This window comes from Peromyscus californicus, unplaced genomic scaffold (genome assembly GCF_007827085.1).
Source record: "Peromyscus californicus insignis strain IS unplaced genomic scaffold, ASM782708v3 Scaffold_6__1_contigs__length_162567912, whole genome shotgun sequence".
In the NCBI taxonomy this organism is placed as follows: Eukaryota; Metazoa; Chordata; class Mammalia; order Rodentia; family Cricetidae; genus Peromyscus; species Peromyscus californicus.
Window position 1 is genome coordinate 72387743 of NW_026294584.1, and position 23096 is coordinate 72410838.

A 23096-nucleotide genomic window follows, 5' to 3' on the forward strand; every position below is an offset into this window, starting at 1 on the left:
GCAAGGCATACTTTAAAAACAACCACTGATGGATGTTTATAGAATGGATGCTATTTAATGTGTCCCTTCCAGAAGCCGAGTGTTCAGATGAGGACTCTTGCACTCCCTGTAATCCAGGGTGTCTGTTGGGCACGCAGCAGCCAGAGCATTCAACAGGTGTGGTCAATGGTCAGGCTGCGTGCTTTCCCAGCGAGCTGGGGATGTGGCTCAGTGGTAGTGTACCGGTATAGGAAAAACACGACCCTGGGTACAATCTCCAGGAATTCAAAATGTAAAATCAAACCCCCAAACCCCCAAACCAACAAAAAAAATAACAATTGGCCATTCTAGGTCATACAACATGATTTCAAACCGAATCATAGCGAAGGTATTTGTAAAAAGCACTGAACTTGATGTGCGTGTAAGAGCACACTTCCTCCCAAATCAGTCTAGAAAATATTCAGGGTTCCTTGGAGGACTGAATTTTGGTTTCTGTAGATAGCAAAGCTGTTTTCCTAGGCTCTCACAGCACCTCCACCATCAGCCCTGGTAAGGGCCAAGCAGTCTGTAGTTCTGGGAGCGACTCTTGCGTTTAGAGCAGATTCCGGATTCCGGAGCAAGCCTCCCACTCTGGCTCTACACCAAGGGGCCGGAGCCAGCCCCGCCCCACCCCGCCGCCACCTGCGGAGACGGGCGCCCCGCCCACACCCTGACGTCACCGGGCTCTGGGCCGCGCCGGGTCGGGCTCCGGGGATTGGCCAGGGCTCGTGACGTCACGAGCCTGGGGCGGCCCGGGGCTGGCGGGGCCCCCGGGTGCTTGGGTTCCTTTCAAGAAGGGCGGCGGGGGTGGGGGCGGGGCGGAGGCGGAGCGGGCGGTGTAAACAGACCCGGGAGCCGCGAGCCCCGGAGGAGGCGCGGGCGGCGCCGCCATGGACTTCCAGAAGCTGGCAGATGTCGCGGAGAAGTGGTGTTCCTGCACGCCCTTCGAGCTCATCGCCGCCGAGGAGACCGAGCGCAGGATGGACTTCTATGCCGACCCGGGCGTATCCTTCTACGTGCTGTGTCCCGACAACGGCTGCGGCGACAATTTTGTGAGTACCTGGGGAAGGCGAGCTGCGCTGCACCCGAGCTCCTCCAGGGAGGCTGGGTGGGGCGGAGTGGCAGCGGCTGGGCACCCGGGGCCGCCGAGCCGAGGTGTGGCGACCTCCCGCGGACCACGCCATGCCCGACGCGTGGCTCAAATCATCCCCAGGGAGTCCCTGTATGGCATCCTCCGGGTGGGGCGCACAGCCCCTGCGTCTACATCCAAGGTCCGGTCCGGGGGAGGTGTTCTTCCCCCTCGGGATCTCAGACACAACTCTGCAGCTGCCCCTCCCATCAGGGCCCCCGCCCCAAGCTGCGAGTCCCTCGGAAGGACACAAAGCCTCTGTCTACACCCGCAATGCTAGATCTTTTGGACCCTATTTGCGGAATTACTCCCTGGAGCTTGAAAATGCACGCGCGTGCATACACTCGCGCGCGCTCGTGAGGTGGGGGGCACGCCTATCCCCGGTCCCACGTTTCCCTAGCTCCTCAATGAGCTGCCACCAAGTGTGTGTCCCCTGTGCAGGTTCTGGGCAGCCATGAGGCTGCTGTGGCCCCACCGAGGCCTTTCCGCTTTTCCAGAGGAAGAACCCACACCCCGGCCCAGAGGGACCAGGACCGTGCCTTCGGCCCGCATCCCGCCCACTAGGGATCCTGGCGCTGACAGTTTAGGAAGGGGATGCAGAGAGCACGAGGTTGTGATGGGAGGCGTGGGGGCAGGGCAGGGATGGCGCGCCATGGAGTGTTTGTAAGCACTATAAATAATAGTCCCCAAATGTAAGATGGAGGCAGCTGGGAATGAGGGTTATCGTGTGGTCGCTGGCCTGAGGCTGGAGCAGGCGCTGCTGCTGCCTCTGCGGAGGGAGATGGGGCGGTGCATCGACTGGCTTGGCTCATCAGGTGGAGTGACAAAGCTGGACATGGACCCCGGGCTCCGCGCATCCAGCCTATCCACGGGCAGTTCAGCCTAGGATCCCTGAGACCCTATCTCAAAAATAAATATCTCACCTGTAGAACAGTTCACAGTGAAGTCAGCGAGACCTTTCTCAAACCCGGACAGGACAAGTGTAGACTGATGCGTACCTGGCCAATATGCTCCTGGCTTTGGGTGGCAGCTAGATTTGAGTTCTGTCCACTTGTCTTTTCTTGAGTTGCCTATCCACAAAATTATTTTCCTGATACCAGTTCTCTGGCAATTGTTTAGGTACACCTAGCAGGCTGATGCACGGCACGTGTCCCGCAAACGTCCAGTTCAGAAACCTGGTGTTCCCCACGCACTTTGTTAAAAACCCTTACTGGGAACTAAGGATGTAGCTCTCGGTTGGTAGAGCTCCTGTGTAGCAAGTGAAAAGCCCTGGGTTGGCGCCTCAGCACTGCCAAAGTGGAGGTGGGGTGTCTGTGGGGTGTAATCCCTACACTTAAAAGGTGGAAGCAGAGGGTCGAAATTCAAGGTCTTCCTGGGCTACCTAGTGAGTTCCAAGTCAGCCTAGGATCCTGAGATCCTGTTTCAAAAATAATACCTTATCACAGAACCGTTTTCACAGGGGAGACAGATAAGTTATTGATTCATGTAAACGCACATCGGCTGTTTTTAGCATAAGCAAAGTGTTGGCTGACCATGTGAAGGAGGGGATAAGGTATAGAGAAGACCATTCCTTGGATACACTAGCACTTTCTCAAAGTTTCTGGAGACCAACCACAGGTGTTTTCTTAGCCAAAGTGCTCCTCAAATCTGTACCAGATTGGGTGTGCTAAGTGCTTGCCTCTTGGGTCTTGTCATTTTTTTCTAGGAAAATCTGTTAAGCATTTGAAGAAATTTGAGTTAAGTGGTATCTCTGCTATTTGAAGATTTTGGTAACCATAAGAATGTTACGTGGCATCTCTCAATTTACAAAGTTTTAGATCATGGAAAAACTTACAAACATTAATGAGGGCTTGGTCTTTCCTGGGTCAGGGCTAAATCCAGCATACAAATGGCATCATCCCCATAAGGATGTTTAGCTAGCTCAGAAGTTATGTAGCAGCCCTGAGTCTGCTCAGACATCCAAGCTCCCACTTCTGTCTGTGCTTGGAGACATCATTGAACTCCTGTCTGCCAGCTTAAGCAGCTGTGACCTCCTATTACCTGCCTTAAAGTGATGAGCAGCCTGTTGTCAGTGCCTGGCAGGGCTGCTGGAGAGCACATCTAGCTTGTGCTCGGCGCTCATATCTGGGAGCCTGTGTTGCTGTAATCACTGTAAACGTTCCTGCCATCTATATGATAGATCCTAGCCCCAGTTCTAAAAACCTAGCTTTCTCTTGCCCTCTTCCTGGGTCCAGATCATCAGAGTTGTGCCAGCATTGTGGGCAAAGCGTGTGCGGTTCCCTCCTGTTTCCCTCCATGACTGTGAAAGCAAGTGGACCTGAGTTCAGATCCCCAGTGCCCATATAAAACCTTATAACCCCTTGCCGGGCGGTGGTGACACACACCTTTAATCCCAGCACTTGGGAGGCAGAGCCAGGTGGATCTCTGTGAGTTCCAGGCCAGCCTGGTTTACAGAGAGAGATCCAGGACAGGCACCAAAACTACACAGAGAAACCCTGTCTCAAACAAAACAAAACAAAAAACCAATTTATAACCCCAGCAACTGGGGGCAGGATCCTCAGGTCTCTCTGGTCCTCAGGCAGGAAATGCTTGTGTTGTAGGAACTTAGAAATGCCAGGAGACAGGTCACATACAGGCTTGAGACCACCCCACCCCCATCCCCCACCACCGCCCCTGCTGCCACCTTACCACCAGCGTCTCTCTCAAGGATCTAAAATATGGTCTGGAGCTGGGCATGGTGGTTGAGCCCAGCCCTCAGAAGGTGGCAAACCAAAACAATAGTCATATTATTAAAGAAACAGTGCTCACGGAGGGACTCTGATCAACTCTTAAATACATGTTTCCATAGCTCTCACTTGTCAGCATGTCTCTGTGGTGTATTGAAATGGGATTGCACTGTGGTTTTGTGATGGTGTGAAGGAGAAAAGGCTTCTCTTTGCCTGCTACTCTTGGTTTCCCCATCCACAGAGTGGGATACTCCTCCTATAAGCCACTATTACTGTGAGCACTGTATGAAGAGTCATGTGCACAGTGGTGTTGCCTTATTGATAGAGGTAATTTCAAGGAAGAACAGTCGTGGTATTCAGCTAATCTTGAAGACGGTAAAATTGGGGTGTTATGGTCCAAATAATGGGGAACAAGCAGTTAACTGATTATCTGCTAAATGATAGACAGTTCGCAGGCAGACGCTTGTGATCTTCAGACCCCCCCTCTGGGAATAACTGTTGTCTGTGATTTACACATGGCTGAGCCAAAGCTCCCTTAAGCAGCTTGCACAGAGGCAGTTGAGGGTATGCATGCAGATTCCCTGTGGGGTGCCCTTTGCCCTCTGCTGCCCATGTAGCCACAAGGAAGTTACTTAACCTTTTGAGCCTCAGATTCCTCCTGGACAGAATGCTCCACACAATGAGCAGACTGCCTTGGTTATGGCTAACCATGCTCTGCCCTCTGGGTGTGCAAGTACGTTGGGTGCCACAAGGTGGCTTGTGGTTTTGGTGTTCTGTCTGCTCTGCGGACAGACATCAGTTTTAGATTAAGAGACACCAATTAAAAATGGAGCAAGAAGTGAGTTCCAGGACAGCTAAGGCGGTTACACAGAGAAACCCTGTCTCACAAAAAACAAAAACCCACCCCCGCACCCCCCCAAAAAGAGCAAGACTAGCAGACACTCTGCGCTTCAGCTCGGATGGTCCATGGGGAAGTTGGTTTTAGGACCTTCTTTAGATGCCAAAAATCTGAGGCTGCTCGGAGCTGTTGTGTGAAATGACATATTTGCACACACCCTACACACATTCTCCTGTATGCCTTAACTGTCTTAGACTACTTAGTACCGTGGGAGTGTGAAGTAAGTGCACGTCGTTCTACATTGTTCAGGAATAATGCCGTACAGACGTTGCGCGCTCAGTAGGGCCGCTGCTTTTCTCTTCAGATAATTCCCATCCTAGTTAGGTCACATCCCTGGCTCCGAACCTGCGACTACAGGAGACCAGTTACGTGGCAATGGGAGAGACACAGAGCTCAGGCCACAGATGTTCAGAAAGGGTCAGGGGTGTACGCCAAACCCTCCTGACCTCATCGGTCCATACAGGAAGTCTGGCAGCGCGCCCGTCAGGACAAGAAGAATTCAGCAGGATTGAGTTATCGTACTGATTTAATGTCACATTCTGATGACCAGATCTCCTCTGTACAGAAAGTGGAACACACCCCCTTCCTGTTGAGGGGTGACATGCTTGTGTTGTCTTAGCTGGGTGAGCTCAAGCCTGCTGTAACAGAAGGAAGAGCCACAGAAGGCCTGTTCACCTGGGGCGTTTGCTGTGGGAGAGGCAGACTGCCCGGGGTGTGGCCAGCGGAGGCCACTTCAATGCAGCTCGTGGCTCTGGTCAGTACTGGAACTGCTTGAGTTCTCCAGGAAAAGTTTTGAAATGTAGCCCACCTCCAATCAGAAACTCTGGGAGGCGGGCCTGGAAATCTGCATTGTAACAAGCTTCCAGGTGACTGCTGAAGCTGCAGAGGCCTGCTCCGTGTCACTTCCGGCCTCCTTGGCATGTCCTGCCATTACAGGAGGCCTGCAGCCCACTGTCCCCAAGGGCTCCAAGCACCGTCTGTACCCAGGGCAGCTAGTATTCTTCAGTCCGACACTCCCAGCTAAGCTGTTTCTGTGGCCGCAGCCAGCCTCTCCAGTTCCTGCTGCAGTTTTTCCCTGGCTGATGTGGTGTTGGGTTATATGTGCTTGGAGCGTTTTCCCAGCGGCATTTACAGCGGTTGTACCTCCTGGCCCAGGACTCGGGGTTTCAGCCACCCAACCATTTGTCTTCGTGACCCTTGCAGGCTCTGCCCTCTCACCTGGCTGCTTAAATCTCTTATCACCTCTGGTTTTGTATTTCTTTCCTTTTTTTATTTTCCTTCGGTCCACTCTCCACACACACACTTCAGACTTACCTCTCGGGTCATCTTGTCTTGTATTCTAACCCTGCTAGATACCTTTAGTTTTGAAAAGAAGTAGTTTAAATAAAATCAAATACTGTTTATTTTTTAAGTACAGTAGCTGTAAGACGATTAGCAGTTATTAAATGGTGGTTTGTTTTTTTTTTTCAGTTGTCATAGCCTCACTTAGACCCCAGCTGTGTCTACACAGCTCTTAGGCATCCTGTGGTGAGAAAGAAGGCAATGAGATATGCTCATGGGATGGCAAATCGAACTCCCTAGGGTGATGCCCTGCTTATGTACATGAATAGAAGCAGGCAGGTGGTACTACATGGACTCCCTGGAGCCCTTCTCCTAACTAGGTCTTGTCTCCTGCCTAGCCTTTGTGCCTCCTCCAGGCCACCAAACACCTTCCCTTTTCCCCGGCCTCAGCACTGTCTCATCAGTTGATACCCCCAAGACAGACCCTTGGTACCTGTGGGATACCCTGTGTTCCTGGCTGGTTGGCTCTGCAGAAGTAGAGCTTCTTCATCCAGACCTCCCCAGTCTGTTTCTCTAGTGCATCTAGATCTTTGGCCACTATGGGAAAAACTTGCTTTAGTCTTAAAGACGTGATAAGATGGATTTCCTCACATAAAGAAACGTTCCCCAGCCTCAGGCACAGCAGCAAACCCTAAATGCAGGCTGCTGTCCACATGTGCTAGGTTGATCAGGGATGCTTGGGTAGGACGCCCACCTAATGTGCCATGAAGGATGACCTAGCTTCCCAGTGACTCAGTACTGACTGCAAATTCTCCTAAGTTTGTTCCGTTCTGAAGAAACTTACCAGCACCCCCATTCCTGGGGCGATCTGCAGAGGGAACACCTTGTTCCAAGTTCATGATTACAAGCTATGGTTAATTAATTCTTTAGCTGTAGCTGAAGGCAAAGTAAAAGAATGTGAAGGCCCAGGCTCTGATTTCTCCTCCCTCCTCTTTTCAAATGAGCCTCATGCACCTGCTGGAGCTGGTGAGCCGGGGCAATGTCTGTCTGCCTCCCTGCTGTCTGGTGACTTGTAAGCAGATGGCAGACAGAGCAGGTGGGACTCAGGCCACAAAGCTTGGGAGAGTTCTCTGGATTTGGCATTTTCTGATCCCTTGCCACGCAAGCCAATGAAGAGCGAGTGGGTGGGTTTCACTCTGTAATGGAGGCCGACTTTGAGTGCGCGGTTCTTTACAACTCTGGGGTAATGATTTCTGTTCTTTGTTTCCTCCTTGCCCTCCTGGGGCCGCAGCACGTGTGGAGCGAGAGCGAGGACTGCCTGCCCTTCTTGCAGCTAGCACAGGATTACATCTCTTCCTGCGGCAAGAAGACGCTCCATGAAGTCTTGGAAAAAGTCTTCAAGTCCTTCAGACCTGTAGGTGCTGCATGGCTTCCGAAGCCGCCCTGGACCCCTCTGTAATGGCACCTGGATAGCAGGGATGGTCGGGAAAGGGGGCAAACCCAGGTTGACTGTTTTTCTCTTGTCTGCTGTTGGCCCTGCAGTATAAAGATGGCAGCCAGTGTTGGGAGGCCGAAGGTGGGATGTGACGTGGCTGTTGGGTGCAGGAATGGTGGCTCTTTCTAGCATCACTTGAATTAAGAAGTACTGATGGGGTGGAAGCAAACAGAGCCCTTACAAGACAATAGAGTAGTCCATTTCGCACCCAGGAGACCTGGAAATCCACCTGGAAGCGGTATCGTTTTTTGCTTGTTTTGTTGTTTTGTTTTATCACAGCGGTGCTTGAGTCAGGGACGTAGCTGGAAATCCAGATAAAGCTTGTCCGCATTTGTGCCTGTGGAGAAGGGCAGCATTGGATACTGATTCTTGTCTCAGTTCTCAAAAACATTTGTATATTGCTTGCCTCCCCTCTTGGGATTTCGGACTCTATAGTTTCTGTGGCAAGCTGATGGTCTGCTTTCATGATCGCTGGTGACATGTGACATGAATACTCTCCCCTAGCTTGGTGATTCCTTCCTTCCCTCTCTCTTCCAGAGTCATACATCCCTAGCATCACGACACACCCCACCCTTGTTGGCTTCCTTGCTGACCGTGAATATATTCCATGCATTCAGTGCTATGCTGTGGAATTTCTGTTTCTACTTCTCTGCTGAGCATTTCAAGCTTGTTTTATAGTCCAGGGAGGTCGGTTGCACAACCACCTTTCCGACATCTCAAGGTTAGTCAGTGTTTGGAGTCTTTCCTGCCTCCAGGCTGGCACTCTGGTATCCAGCAGTTGTGGGTGGCATTGTCTAAAGTCAGGTTCATGGACAGGAATAGATTGAGGCCCAAGATGATAGTACCTTCCAGAGAGGACTTTTGTTGGCCCTGCCGGGACTTGAGAGCCCTGTCAGCCTGAGGTGGCCTTCAGTCCTCGATTTGTAGTTCCCAGACACACCCAGAGGTGATGAAAAGTCGGGTTTCAGAACTTTTCTCTTTTTATCTCAGCTTTGTTCCAGGAGTGTGGGCCTTTGGGGGGCCTCCAGGTTAATGTGGGGACCCTGTTGCAGTCTGTTCCCATAGAGGGCCCTAGGTTTTGACTCCCTTCTTCATAGTTCTTAGAACAGTCTAAAACTACAATATACTTTCTTGCTTTCCCAGTCAGATTAAACCAACCTCTCTGGCTTCCAAGGCCTCATCATACTTAAGAGGCAATTTCCATGCTCAATGTGAAATGCTTGAAAATGTCTTAGCTGTTCTCAATGGAAGGGATGGTCCTAATTGTTCAGTCCACCATTATGAGAAAGGGAATTTCAGTGGCTTTCATTCTCTTATTTCAGCCATTCATCTGGCCTTCCATTCTTTTGCTTGCTAATTGTCTAAGCCACTATGCCTTTAAAGCACCAGTGTGCCCCCTCTCGGTCTGCTGTGAGCGTGTGGTAAATGCCCACCAAGCCGGGCGAACCCTTTCCCGCTCTGGTCCTAGCATGGGAGTCGGGAGGTGAACATCAGAGATCAAAAAGAGCTTGTGTTCCCCTTGGAGAAGATAAGGTAAGCAAGAACAGCTCAGTGTGTCTGCAGCAGGTACCAAGAAGGCGGGAAATAACTCAGGGATGGGGGTAAGAAGTGCTATCCTGAAGGTGCCGGAAGAGATCTAGGAGTCTTCAGTGAGAAGGGAATTTTGGAGTCAGCAATGATCATGAGGAGAGTCAATGGGGGTGGGGTGGGGCGGGGTCCAGGTGCAAAGACTAACAGGTCTGAAAGCCTAAGGTATAGGAGGTGTCTATGTAGCTATAGGGTTTGGAGTTGGGGATCTGGGCACAGCGAGAGGGGAGTCCAGGAGGACATCAGGTCTCATAGCTGTGGAAGGACTTGGCTTTACCGGTCATGGAGAGCCTGAAGAGATTAGAGCAGGAAGGCCATGATGATGTCCTCTTTTAAGAGGTCCCCTCTTGCAGACTAAAATGCTCAGATTGGCTGTCAGCAGCAAGAACCAGTCAGTGCCATCTTCGAGGCAGACGTGAGGCCAGCTCAAAAATAGCAAAAGTGGAACAAGGTCCTTGGATGCCTGGAAAGTAGACCCAGCAGCCTCGCTGTTGGCTTGAAGTAGAGTGTGAGAAAATGAAGAGAGAGATGGAACCTGAGTCTCTGGGCAGTGTGGTGAAGGAACTTCACAGTTGGTAGACTGAGGCTGGGAGGGCTGCAGGAGGGAACACATGGGCCCGGTGCTGTTAGAATACAGTTTTGTGGGACTGGGAAGTCAGTGGGGAACCCTGTACCCCTCAGCCCCCCTGCCTTCACCTCTGTCTGGAGCTTTGGCTTGGAAAGAAGACAGGGGCAGGGGCTGGCTGCTGCTGTCCCAGTTGAAAGGGCCTGTTGGAGAAGAGTTTATCCCGTTAGGATTGTGAGCCAGGACGCCAGTGCTGCGTTCCCCTGCCCGTCAGTAAGTGCATGGCGGCATCACACGTTCACCTGTGCCTTAAGCTGGCTGCATTCCGGGTGTGCAGATGTGGGACATTAAAAGGTCATTGTGCCCCCACTTCCAGCCATGATTGTTTTCACAAGGTCATGTGCCGCTGCCCTGTGAGGTCTCTCCACCGAGATAAGGTCTTATCTCTCTGTAGCCTTCTGCTGCCTCAAGGGACCCCAGTCAACTCTGGTTTGCTTGACCTTGCAAAAGCTGGGCACATGGCAGCCATGGCCTGAGGAGCAGTGTCACCCCAAGGCCATGCCACCTGGAGCTGTGTCTGTGGACTGCGCTCCTTCCCTCTCAACTGCACTTCCGACACTAAAATAATACCACAGAGCCTCACTCCACACACACTGAAATCTGATTGGATCTCTGAAAAGAAAGTTGCTCTCCCCCACCTCCCCTTCGGTCATCCTACTCCTTTTGTGTTTCTCCTGATTCATCATATTTCCCACAAAAAGTGCTAGTCATCTGTAGCCAAAGTCCTATAAAGGACGGCATAGCATTTGCCATCTGGACACTGATTAGGAGGAGCAATGGCCACAGAAGAGGGGAAGCCGGGGTCAAGGCAGAGCCTGTATTGGATCAGGTGTCCTGTGAGATGCTGCGCAGAGTGAGCCGAGATGCCCACCCACCGTCAGCTCCTTCCACTCTGTGGGTTCTTCGGGAAGCTATTTCTGAGAGGTTGGTTGTGAACATGTACGTCAAGCTGCTTGTGTAGGCTCCTTAGCTTCAGAGCCCAGTTCTGGCTCTTGCTGGCTAAGGGCCTTGGACAGTTTAGCCTTTGTTTCTCGGGTTCTCCATTTGTATTTGAGGAAACTGACACAGGTAGTTACCTCAGGGTTTCTAAGCTATTTAATCTTCACAGCAGCAGCAGTCTGGCTGGGAGTGACCTCTGTGCCTAGCAGGCACCAAACAGATGCTACTGTTGGTGTGTACAGGGTGAGGACGTCTCACAAAACACTGGTGCAAAGTGGGGGCTAGATGTGGTGAATTAAGGGTTTTGGTAGTGAAAAAAAAATTTTTTTGCTAAGTGATTTCAACACGTTTAACTGAGATATCTGGCTGAATAAGGGACTTTTCAAAGGTCATGGAGGGGTCAAGAAAAAGATTGTCAACATTGGCTTTTGCAAAGTAATGAGCTCACTGGAGACCAAATCCATACATGGGAGGTGACAGGCTATAAAGAATAAATAAATGTCCACTCCAAGGCATGTACTGAAGAGCTTCCGGATTGTGGGTGATTTTTATTTTCTTCTTTTCTCTGTTCTCTAAGATTTCTGTCATAGTCACATAATCAGAAAATATAGACTTTAAAAAGGCTAGATTGCTTACATGTGTCAGAAATGCCAGAAGTTAGGGAGGGGCTTCCCTGAGGATCAGAATACCAGACAGTGCCTCCCTGCAGAGCTTCCACTACACACAGGAGCAGGAGGAGAGCTGACCCAGGCAGGGCCCGCCTTGGCTGCCTGGCTCTGAGTCCTAGGAGATTCCCCAGGATAGACTCCCCGTCCCTTGCTCTGTGGCTTCGTGCAGTTTTCTTAACCTTTGTGTTCCCATCTTCAAAACATGGCCAGCCACCCTTTCCCTGTCCTGTGGACCCATGGGCAATGTTTAAAGCAGACCATGAACACAGGACTGTCAAAGTCCAGCTGCCCTGGCCTAGGGGCGTGGTCACTGGATGCAACTGTCCATTTTTTCACCTAACGTGACCACCATTTCTCTCCACTGGACGAGCCTCCGGCCTCATGAAGGAGGATCTCAGGCCTGATTCTTACCTCCTCACGGCTAGCATGTCAGATGAATGCAGATGACATTGGCACTCGCTGTTGCCACCCGAGACTAGCACCGCTCTGGTAATGACTTTCAGAGACCGCTGGTAAATGTGGACAGACATTTTCCTCACTTAAGTGACTGTCGGGTGGCTGTTGCTGGCCATCGCATGATAGACCTAGATAATGGGCCAGTGATATCAATCCTCGTTGCTGGTGACCTTGCCACTCAGTTTTGCCCGTTTCCATCCCTTATTTGATGATGAGTGTCAGACTGGGTTGCTGGGGAGCAAGCAGAGCAGGAGAGAAGAGGTGGTCCACGAGCATGAGGATGGCTCCCCTCTCTGCTGCATGCAGCCCCGGTCGGTCCTGTAGCTGTGCCTGTGGCAGTCTTGAACGCTCGTTTGGCTCATGTTGCTGTGATGGCCCAGCCTGGCATTAGCTCCTGTGGTTCCCATGGCTCCTTCCTCTGAATGGCCCAGTCTTCTTGCTGAGGATGCCGTGTTACACTGTTTCTTTTCTCAAGAAGGGAATCTACCGGAAGAACACTCCCTTGAGTGGACACTGGCCTGAGGGAGACTAGTGCTTTTGGGTTGCATCCAGTGGCCCCGGGGAACGGGGAGCCAGGGATGTCTCCACACAAGAACATCTCCTTTATGGCCCTGAACAGTGCCATTTCTGCTTCTGCTCCTGCCATCTGGTCAGGAGCCTTGAAGAAATGAAAGAACACACTGGTGCTGAGCTTGCCCAAGTGGGACAGAGAGGCCAAGAAAAACATTGCCCATGTGGATTTGCATGAATGACAATAAATATTAGAAATTGAACTTTTCCATATCTTTTGGTTCGGTTTGGTTTGGTTTTTGGTTTCTTTTTTTGCTTTTGCTCATGTTATGGACCTTCAAACCTTGTCAGTTTTTTAGCCAGGCAGTGGTGACACACACCTTTAATCCCAGTGTTCAGGAGGCAGAGGCAGGCAGAGCTCTGAGTTTGAGGCCAGCCTGGTCTATAGAGTGAATTCCAAGACAGCCAGGGCTACACAGAGAAACCCTGTCTCGAAAAACCAAAACCAAAACCAAACCAAAAACCCTTGTGAGATTTCGGAAGGACAGCGCCCCTGTAACAGCGCATGGACCACTCTTGCCCATCTGACTCCATCTTGCCTCTCCGTCTTCGTTCTCATATGGAGAAGACTGCAACTCAATGTGAGCTTTAAGACAAACAGTTTCAAACCCCCCAAATGCTTTCGCCTGTCTTCTGTCCATAGACGGGCTTCTGGACCCCCTTAGAGCAAGTTAGAAATGCAGGGCTCCCCCAGGCCCACTGAGCCGGGATCCGCATTGTAGGTAGTGTTCTTGGTGATTCAGACACAGTTAAGTGTGAGAAGTGCTGCTTCTCCCTTGGAAGAAGTGTGCAGGCATGCCTGAAGCCCCAAGGACATGCTATGTACATGGAAGCCGTCGAAGATCCAGGGGTGCTCTAGAGGCCACGTCTGCCTTCTCACCCAGCATAAAGACGCCAGCCCAGAGCTCCAGCCACAGCCTCAAGTGATTTGCACCTTTGTCCACAGGACCTGAAATTAGTCCCACAGGGGACCAGGGCCTAAAGAACTTTAATTCTCAAGTGTTGGCAGCTCTTCCTTTCCAGTAGAGGCCAGTATGGCCTGGTAGACCTAGCTATCTGTGTGACTGTGGACTGTTCCAAGGGAGTTTTGTGGTCAGCAAGGCCTGGGAATGCCAGTGTGTTTTCCTGTTCACAATGAACAGAAACTTGAATCCCAGGCTGCTGAAAAAAAAAAAAAAGAAAGAAAGAAAGAAAAAAAAAATCAGCGAACTAGGATTGCACAGTTGTAACTATCAGGAATCATTTAGACATACCAGGCCTGTCAGCTGGGTTTTTGCCGTTTGTATTTTCTCATAAGAACATGCGGGTAGGTGGTACACGCCTTTAATCCCAGCACTCGGGAGGCAGAGCCAGGCGGACCTCTGTGAGTTCGAGGCCAGCCTGGTCTACAGAGCGAGATCCAGGACAGGCACCAAAACTACACAGAGAAACGCTGTCTCGGAAAAACAAAACATTCAGTACAGTCACACAATAAGGGCACCAGCTCTTTACCAGCTGTTTGTCATCCCACCTCTGATTTAGATCCTCCACCACCCATGGCATGTGACAGTGGTGCTGGATTGTTCCACACCTGTATGAACAAGCTTCTGGATCTCATTCTGGCAGTTTGCCATGCTGCATGTACTTCCAGGTTGTCATAATGTAAACATTAATTGCGTATATTTCCTACTGGGATAGATTCTGGAAACATGTATTGCACAGTAGAAAAATGGAAACTTCCAAGTGCCGGTCACAGCATTGACAGGCATCTCTCCCCAGGAGTCAGCCTGGTGGGTAGGTGTGGGAAGACTGCAGGCCAGTCACCAGAGTTTGAGTCCTGGCTCTGCCATCTTCCTAGGTGACTCTGGATAGTCTGGCAGCATCCCCTGATCTTGAGAACCACATGTAAAGCTGCTTGAGATAGCACCAGGCACACACAGTTTTCCTTCAGTCTGAAGTGTGGCGAACTTGTTTGTCTCCCTGGAGTGCTAAGTGCAAGTCTGAGGATGGAATCCAGAGTCGAGCAGAGAATTCTCCTTTCTTCCTGCTTCCCAGAATGCTCATTCACAGCAAGGACCTCCCAGAGCCAGCACGGCAGGAAAAAGGCAGAAGGAGACTACTTGGGCAGTGGGAACTCCCTTCACAGCCCAACGAGATGCTTGTCTGTAAGGCTGGACAGTGGGCAGACTGTAGCCATTTGCTTTTGCCTCTGAGCTTGAGTTTCCCTGGGTTCCAGCCAATGTCCAAGTCATCGCTGTCCAGAGAAGGGTATGTGCCCAAGGTCAAAGGTTACCAGACTGCAGGTCAAGTGCCATCTTCCAGCCTCACGCTGTGTTTGTAGAATCTGTACCAAGGAACCTTAGAAGTCCAGAGCCACTCTGAATGGCCTCTTCTCTTCCCCACTCTGGAACCGCAGGGGCTGATGAGTTCCACATAAGCAGGAGGATGCTTCCTGCCCCAGGGAAGACTTCCCTTGGGGCTGGTTCTCTAAAGTAAGAACCATGTGCTTTGACGTCATGGGAAAGGGTGAGGTAGGGAGGTGAGCAGAGGGAGGAGTATGGTTTGTGCCAATTAGCCTGCTGGATCTACTTCAGCAAGGCGTGCCGAGTCCATGAGAGGACTCAGAGCTACCTATAGCTTGAGTTGGAGTAAACAACCCAAGTGTCCTGTGAGGAAGAATCATCATAGATACATGTATGTACAAATATGCATCAGCTATACCATTCTTAGCCAGGAATGTCCTGGCTAACTATGGTTTCCCACTGAGCCTCAGAATCCTCCAGAACCCAGCACTCCAAGTGGCCCGTTGCTGCATCCGATTCACGAAGGGGTGGGGGGCAGATGCATTGACTCTTTGGCAGTTGGTGGCCGCCTGCTCTTCAGTGCTCTGTGTCTCCTCTCCAGCTGTTGAGATGATGTTGAAGCTGCTGCTGCAGCGTTCCTCTCACTTAACACTTCCACTTTGCTGTGTCATCCGCAGCTCTTCAAACTGACCACCGTCAGCTTTCACTGTGACTAGCTGTCTTCTCTCTCTGGAGGCGCCTTTATCTTGTCTTTCATTGAGTGTGAGGAGACAGTGAAAACACAAAGGAGCTTCTCTTTTCTTCCAAGGGCACATGAGATCCGTGTGCCAGGGCTCTCCATGTCCTTTCCTTCAAGTGAGCAGTCATTCTCTGAGACATCGGTAGCCGTGAGCTCTACAGGGACAGCACACATTTGCAGTTGGCTGTGGCCATCTTGACTTGTGACCAGATGGTTTTGTCCTGCATACTCTCCTAGGGCTCTGAGACTGTGAGAGTTGTAGAGTAGAGGCATTGTCTTAGTTGGGACTTCTAGCTTCCTGTTCCCCTATTTGAGCCACAGGAAGAATGGAGGAAGGATGGCGGGGTGATAGAGAAGCCATATGAGAAATGAGCAGGCCTACCCTTGATGTCTTAATGCACCTGAAGTTTAGGTCACTAGGGCCATTTAGTTAAGAGGCCTGAAGGTGACAAGTCTGAGGTCTCTGTGTGGAAAGTCTTTTGGCCACACTTCACCCAGTCATCACATGCAAAAGCCCAGGAGCACTAAAGGCCGTGGCTTTCTGCCAGCAACAAATTTGGGTTCATATTGCTCATGGCTGATTAGTGCTGTTCAGTTTCTGATGAAAGACCAATGTTATCACGGGGCTGGAGAGATGACCGCAGTTAAGAGTGCTTTTTCTTCCAGAGGACCTGAGTTTGATTCCCAACACTCACATGGGGCAGCTTACAACTTCCTATAACGCTAGCTCCACAGGATCCAACACCTCCAATGGCCAGTGACAGCAGCACTCAATTGCACATAACCCAAACACATACATGCACACATGTGCATAATTGAAAATATTTATCTTGAATCTGTCATGCTTCCCTGATCATAGTCATAGACTATTTGTGGAACATAGACGAAAAGGAAGCTGGGAAATAGTTTAGAGCATTTGTTGCTCTTTCAGGGGACCCAGGTTTGATTCCTAGAACTTACACAGTGGGTCACAACCATCCTTAACTCCAGTTTCAGCAGGTTCGATGCCCTAGTCTGACCTCTGTGGGCACTGTGTGTGCACATAGTGCACACACATCCTGGCAAAACATTCATGTGCATAAAATAAATGTAAAAACATTTTTTAAGCCGGGCGGTGGTGGCGCACGCCTTTAATCCCAGCACTCGGGAGGCAGAGCCAGGCGGATCTCTGTGAGTTCGAGGCCAGCCTGGGCTACCAAGTGAGTCCCAGGAAAGGCGCAAAGCTGCACAGAGAAACCCTGTCTCGAAAAACCAAAAAAAAAAAAAACATTTTTTAAAGATGAAATGGAAAAAAGTTGTCCACAATCCCACTTTTATAGAAACTTTATGTCACACATACACACACACACACACACACACACACACACACACACACACACACACACGCTAAATGTTTACAAAAAGTAGAGAGGGTCAGTGAGGTGGGTGGCAGCATTCGCTGACAGGTCTGAGGACCTGAGTTTTATATCCAGGCTTCACATGGTGGAAGGAGAGAACCAACTCTTGCAAATTGTTCTGTGACCACACACATGCTGTGACATCGGTACATGCATGCAAACGCACAAGGTAAATACATGTAACAATTTAAAGAACACTCAATATTTGAATATGTTTAATCACGGTCTTTTTTTTTCTGTGCATCCATATGAATTTTAAGAGAATCTGCATCCTAATTAAAATGTAATTTTATCATTTTTCATGTTTATGTGCCTTTTATATCATGAAATAATTTTTAAATTCAATTTAAAGTATATGTAAGATTCTATCTTACTAACATGCCATAACATTTAACCCTTTGCGACTGAACATCCTAGTTGTCTCAGCATCTTGTCCATGTGCTACTCTTAATAAGTAACCCCATGTGTTTGGGGAGAAGAAACAAAGCAGAGGATTGATTTGGGGACACTTTAAAGGGACCCTAGTACTGCTCATGGTGTGAGTCACCAACACACCAGCTACACACCGTACAGATGTGGTTTGTGGACCTGAGCTTTTTGACACTTGAAGAAGAGCTTCCCTGAGGTAGCCAGTGAAGCTGATAACCCAGGAAGACTCAATGTGTCTTCTGACGTTTGTAAAGCTATGATGGGGAGTTGGGTCCAGGGATGCACTCGCATTGTTCAGCCCCTCAAGGTGCAGGTGAATTTGGGTGCCATGCCTTTGTTCTTCCACCTGATGTCCAGGCAATGCTTACAGCTGTCGCTTTTCTTGTCCAATTCTTTCTCTGCAGCTGCTGGGGCTTCCAGATGCAGAAGACGATGCATTTGAAGAGTACAATGCAGATGTGGAGGAAGAGGAGCCAGAGGCGGACCACCCGCAAATGGGGGTCAGTCAGCAATAAACTCCTAGGTCACCTTCTGGAAGGGGAGTAAGCCCTGTGCTGCCAATGGGGTCCTGGGATCCTGGGGTAGCCTTTTGTATTAGATCTTCAAAACAGGACATCTGGCTCCTGACATCCAAGTGAAAATGAAATACCTTTTAAATGACCACACAATATCTGTGATGCGCTTCACTCAGAAGTGATCAGAATTTCTGCCCCGCTTTGGCGGGGTTTCTATGGAGATGTCTCGGTAGCCTTTGCCACTTTGAAGTTAGAGTCCATGTTGTGGCTGCCTGTTCCCTCTTGAGTTTATGTTGGAGAATTAACGTTTGCTGATTGGAATGTAGAGAACGCGGAATGTATTAAGGATGTGTTTTGAGTCCTCGCAGGTGACCTTGCTGAGGAAAAGCATGACAGAGGAGAAATGCAGCCTGTACTTTTTATGTACCTTTTAAGTGTCCGTAGTGAAAGGTTTTGCTTAGAAAGCATGAGTTTTAATATCTAGTCGTGAACTGCACAAGGACAAATGCAGAGGGTGAGGGTGGCCGAGGCTCCTTGCAGAGGTTCGCCGCTGCTGAATTGGTTACCTGGGTATGTGGCAGCCAGCCGCTGGTTAGTGTAAATGTTTCATGGTTGTTCGATCGTTTTCAAACATGCTAATTCCAAAGCCACTTTTAAATTCTAATAGTGGAAAGTATAGATGGGGTCAAAGATATCAATTATTGATTCCTTGAAGCTGTTTATAAACCTGCATATAAAATGAAACCTTTACTATCTCTCTTTACGATGAGATGGCAAAAGACAACCAGAATCCGAGTAAGTGCCCCTTAAGCCTTGAAGCCATAGAGTAAATCTAATAGGAAAATAAAGCAGGATAAAAAAAAGTTAATATAATGAAATCCTTTACTTTCCTAATCTTTTATTCTTTCGAGAATGTCATGAGAAGGCTCCCACTGAGTTAATTTATTTAAAATTATAATTAAATACTCTAGGGAACCTACATGCAGTGGAATTTTAAAGTGACATGAAAGTGAGAATCTTAATTAGGGAAGTGCTTGGTTAAAAAAGAATGTTTTTAATGATCAGGACACACAAACAACTCCCAGAAGTAACTGCTGTCATCATTTAGCCAATAAATACTTACCAGGACATTCTCTAATGCCGTTGTGAGACCCTTCCATGTCTTGGGTTCTCATACAGCCCCCTTTACAGCACTTGATTCCTCCATACATCCAGTTTGGGAATGTTTCTCTCTCTCTCTCTCTCTCTCTCTCTCTCTCTCTCTCTCTCTCTCACACACACACACACACACACACACACACACACACACACACACACACACACACACGCTGGTTATGTCATCAGTATTTTAAATTAAAACAAAACCAAACCCACAGTAGCAGAAGCTTGTGTATATGGCTGACATGTCGTCTGGGCATTTTCTGTTTAGCCCAGTGGTACCGTGAAGGGTCCCCCTGCTCCTTGGTGCACTGCAGAGTTCAGTTGCTGGGTGACGTCACATCGTGGTTTCCATCTGTGCTTTTGTGCCTGTACCTGTGTTCTCATCTTCTGGAGGAAACTTATTAATGGTTAGTTTCAAGCCGAGTGACTTCCCTTGAAGTAGCCCATTAGCGAAGTCAGACAGTGCTCCTTCCAGGGTGTGAGGTCCAGTCCTGCCCATGATCTCCCCGCCCCCGCCACCCACACTGGTCTGCTCACAGCTGGAAGACTTGAGCTCTCTATCTTGTAGATACGGTCCAGGGCAGGTAACTTCCATTTTAACATGATAGGCCACACAAATAAATGACTTTTGTAGGTCAATAGAAGATACCTAATCAGTTTGCTCCATTATGAGGTAACCTGGAATTTTATACACAGAGACTTCAAAACTAAATTTACGTGTGTTTGAACATTAATATAAGATGGGTTTTTATCAAAAACGTATTTAAACTTTGACCAAATATACTTGGTACTATCATATTAGTGTTCTCTATTTGTACAAGTTGAGCTGAGACCCCTCGTGGTGCAGTGGGCTGCTGAACAGTGGTCAGGAAGAGAGAACATCCCTGGATGTGGCTGATGTCCACGACAAAACCCCCAGACATACATCAGCAAATTCGCTGTCCTTGCCAACCTCCTTCTCTCTGTTGTTGTGTGTGTCCCTTCCAGTACATACCTGTGTGCGCAGGCATGCACATACCCACTCCGACCCGTACCGTCGATGCTCACATCCCAGTTAGGGCTGAAGGCAAACAGCCTGTGTTTAGTTCTGGAAACAGCTCCACAGTGAGACAAGTGTGACCCTTCCCAAGACGTCAGAGGCATTCCAGTGGCAGCCATGGTGTGAGAGAAGGGTCTTTGGGAGTTAGGAGAGACACTTGCTTCTAGTTTGGACTCAGCCCTTGACTGCACGACATCAGTTTGCTCCATTATGAGGTAACCTGGAATTTTATACACAGAGACTTCAAACCTAAATTTACGTGTGTTTGAACATTAATATAAGATGGGTTTTTATCAAAAACGTATTTAAACTTTGACCAAATATACGTGGTACTATCATGTAACTTTTCTACAGAGCAGGGGACTTTGCTCTTCTAGCTTAAAACGCTGTCCTGATGCGGCTGCTGTAGGAAGTATGTGAGCAAAAGAGCAACAGCCGAGGACAGTCAGGGCCATGGGAAGAAAATCATTTGGGATTTTGCCAAAGATGGTGTCCTTAAGATGTTGGCCATGCTACTACCTTAGAATATGGTGGCAGGGGGTGTCCAGATCCCTGGAGCTTGCTTGGCATGGGCTCCATCCCAGGCAACTGGTGAAATTCTGTTGCTTTGAGAAGTGGGTAACCAGAGGGCCCTGTAGATGGTTTGCCTCGGCTGAACCCGCTCTGCTGGTGGTGGGTAAAACTGCTCTTTGCCCACCCCCACCCCCCACCCACTGAAGGCTTTGGAGGTGGTTGGCAGTTAACCCCAGAGGGGAAACTGGCACAAAGAAGAGCTGGAAATGAATGAGCACTTTGCTTATCTTGTCACTCTGGAAAGAGAAATCGACAGTGGAACCTTGGTAGGTAGAGGGCGGAGACAGAGTGGAAATGAACATATGAGGGAAGGACTGATGGCTTGCTGAGCTGTGCCATGCCCAGCTGTGAAGTCTGAATTATGCCGTGACAACATTACAAAGCCTGATCCTAGCGCTGACTGACCCAGGGAGACATTTTTCTCCTGTCTGCCTGGTTACTTTACCCTGCCTGGTGACAGCACTGAGCAGGATTCAGGGATCCAAGTACAGAGCCAGGGAGGGTAGCGAAGCCCCATGCCGTGCCTGGCACCACTTGGGGTCCGGCACGCGGACTTTGTGACCCCTGGGCCCCACTGCAGCGTGTGGTACATTTTGTGTTTCCATGACCAGAGCACAAAACGTGCTCCATGATGAGACTGTCCTTGCACGCTGGCACCAGAACTGGTTTTGCAGTGTGCTTAAGTAAAACTGGAGCCCACTGGGCGTGACACCATTGCTCAGTACAGACAGAAACTGTTCTCTAGCACAATGCATGTCTCTGAATATTGTTTCAGTTTCTCAGAGCACAAAGAGTGTGTCCAGGGTGTTGTGATCCCAGAGCGGAATTTTTAGTTATTGCATGTTAAAACTCACCAGTGGGGAAACAGTTTAATCAAATAGTGAGAGGAATGTAGGAATGGACGGGGACTTAATGTGGGTTGGGAGGAGATGAACAGGGACCTTAAGAGAGTTAGGTCTCAGTCCATCTGGATTGTAAACAAAGCACATAGCCCACGCTTACCTCCCGGGGTAGAGGACAACTTGTTTTCTTGGCTGTCTCTAGAGAACTGCTTTCCTCCGAGACCGGATGTTTAGAGGGTGCTAGTGATGACTTTGTGACTTTCACAATGCCCCCTGCCCAGCCAAGGGCACAGCAGGTGTCCTGCACACCTGGTAGACGTCCTTCCCTTAAAAATAAAATCAGCCGCTAGCCAGGGAAGCACGCCTTCAAGAGTCCAGGCTCCAGAGCGGCTGTGGCTGCAGCTGGCAGAACACGAGCCATACCTGCCCTCTCCTGCACTGGTGCTGAGGTTGTCAGCGAAACTCCAGCGGAGGCTCTTGTCCCTCGAATAAGCCTTGAGGGAGATGGCATGCATGGCTTGTTGCATCATCTCCAGATGTGCATACGAACTTTTTTTTTTTTTTTGCATTAGAAACTCCTCTTGCATCCGAACTCAGTGAGTTTCCTTGGTTTAACGGTTAACTAGTATGACTTGAGAAGCCGAGATCTTTTAGGTGTCATATAGAGTAGGTGTAAAACTTGCCAGAACGCTGGCAGCCCGTGGTCTGTGGCAACAGCCGTGAGCATTTCATGTTAGAAACCCCATTCCCCACACTGCAACACTGAATAGTTCCAAGCAGCTTCAAGAGTGTACCAAACTACACAGGAATCAGCACTCAGTTTGCTTTGGACTGTGTTCAGGTTGTTCGGTATTAGGGAGAAAGCTGGCAGTGTGCTCTTCCTAAACCTTTCCCTGGGCTTTTCCTTTCGTTGTGGTGTCTTGATTCTGTTTTAGCAGGTACCTTCCGAACTGGCCTAGACCAATGCTCTATACAAAGGCCAGCTTTCTAAAAGGCACTAAAGTAAACATTCAGTGCTGGGTAAGTCCAAACCTAGCTACAATCCAGTGCTACTTTGTACAAGCAAGATGTCAGCCGTCTCCAGAGAAGCAAATCAAAAGAAACAAAAGCAATGGGCTTTGTTGTTTGCTTTCGGGTTTTCAGGCTGGGAGTTTTTCCTGTGACATGTGTGTGCTTTCTTTGAGTTCATATTTCCTTTCAGAGAGCTCTCTTGTAAATGACAAACTGTGAAATGGATTGCCAAAAACTGTGTCCTTTCTTAGATGCTTCAGACAGAACTGTGTAAATTTTCCCAGCACCCTGTCCCATCTGCTCTTCCCTCCCTCCCTCCCGTGAGAGCAAGGACCACACCCAAGGATGTAATTACCATAAGCTTGCTATTAAAGAGCCTTTCAGCCCTGGTGGTATTTGCCTTTTTTTTTTACTCTTTCCACAGATTTTAGCTACAGAATACTATATGTGATTTATAACTGAAAAGCAAGGACCGTAGATGTGGGAGGGGAGGGGCCAGTTACATCGGAGATTGGTAATTGGTAATTAATGAGTTTGGGAACGTGCATCTAACTTATGCTCTGGCTAGTGATTAGCAGTTTTTCATCCCCCTTTGAACTAGTACTAGTTTCGTAGGTCAGAATTCCCTTTTGCAGACCTAGTTAGGAGTCTTTTGTGGCACAGAAATCTGGTGTCCCGTGACAGTTTAATAACGACATCATGACATTTCCTCAGCG

General features: G+C 49.3%; 1 protein-coding gene across 1 annotated transcript; it reads left to right on the top strand.

Moving 5' to 3' along the window:
- The first annotated feature begins 831 nt into the window (after positions 1 to 831).
- Positions 832 to 22769, top strand: Mturn (maturin, neural progenitor differentiation regulator homolog). The gene is made up of 3 exons (XM_052720076.1): positions 832 to 1070; positions 7344 to 7466; positions 17644 to 22769. Exons 1-3 carry the CDS (start codon positions 909 to 911, stop codon positions 17752 to 17754), a joined length of 396 nt encoding a protein of 131 aa, XP_052576036.1. The 5' UTR covers positions 832 to 908; the 3' UTR covers positions 17755 to 22769.
- Positions 22770 to 23096: the final 327 nt, after the last annotated feature.

Bases quoted from the DNA above. Each gene is read 5' to 3' on its own strand.
- Mturn (XM_052720076.1), top strand. From the start codon at position 909: ATGGACTTCCAGAAGCTGGCAGATGTCGCGGAGAAGTGGTGTTCCTGC. The intron at 1,071-7,343 runs GTGAGTACCTGG...CTGGGGCCGCAG, and splicing joins ACGGCTGCGGCGACAATTTT to CACGTGTGGAGCGAGAGCGA. The intron at 7,467-17,643 runs GTAGGTGCTGCA...CTTTCTCTGCAG, and splicing joins TCTTCAAGTCCTTCAGACCT to CTGCTGGGGCTTCCAGATGC.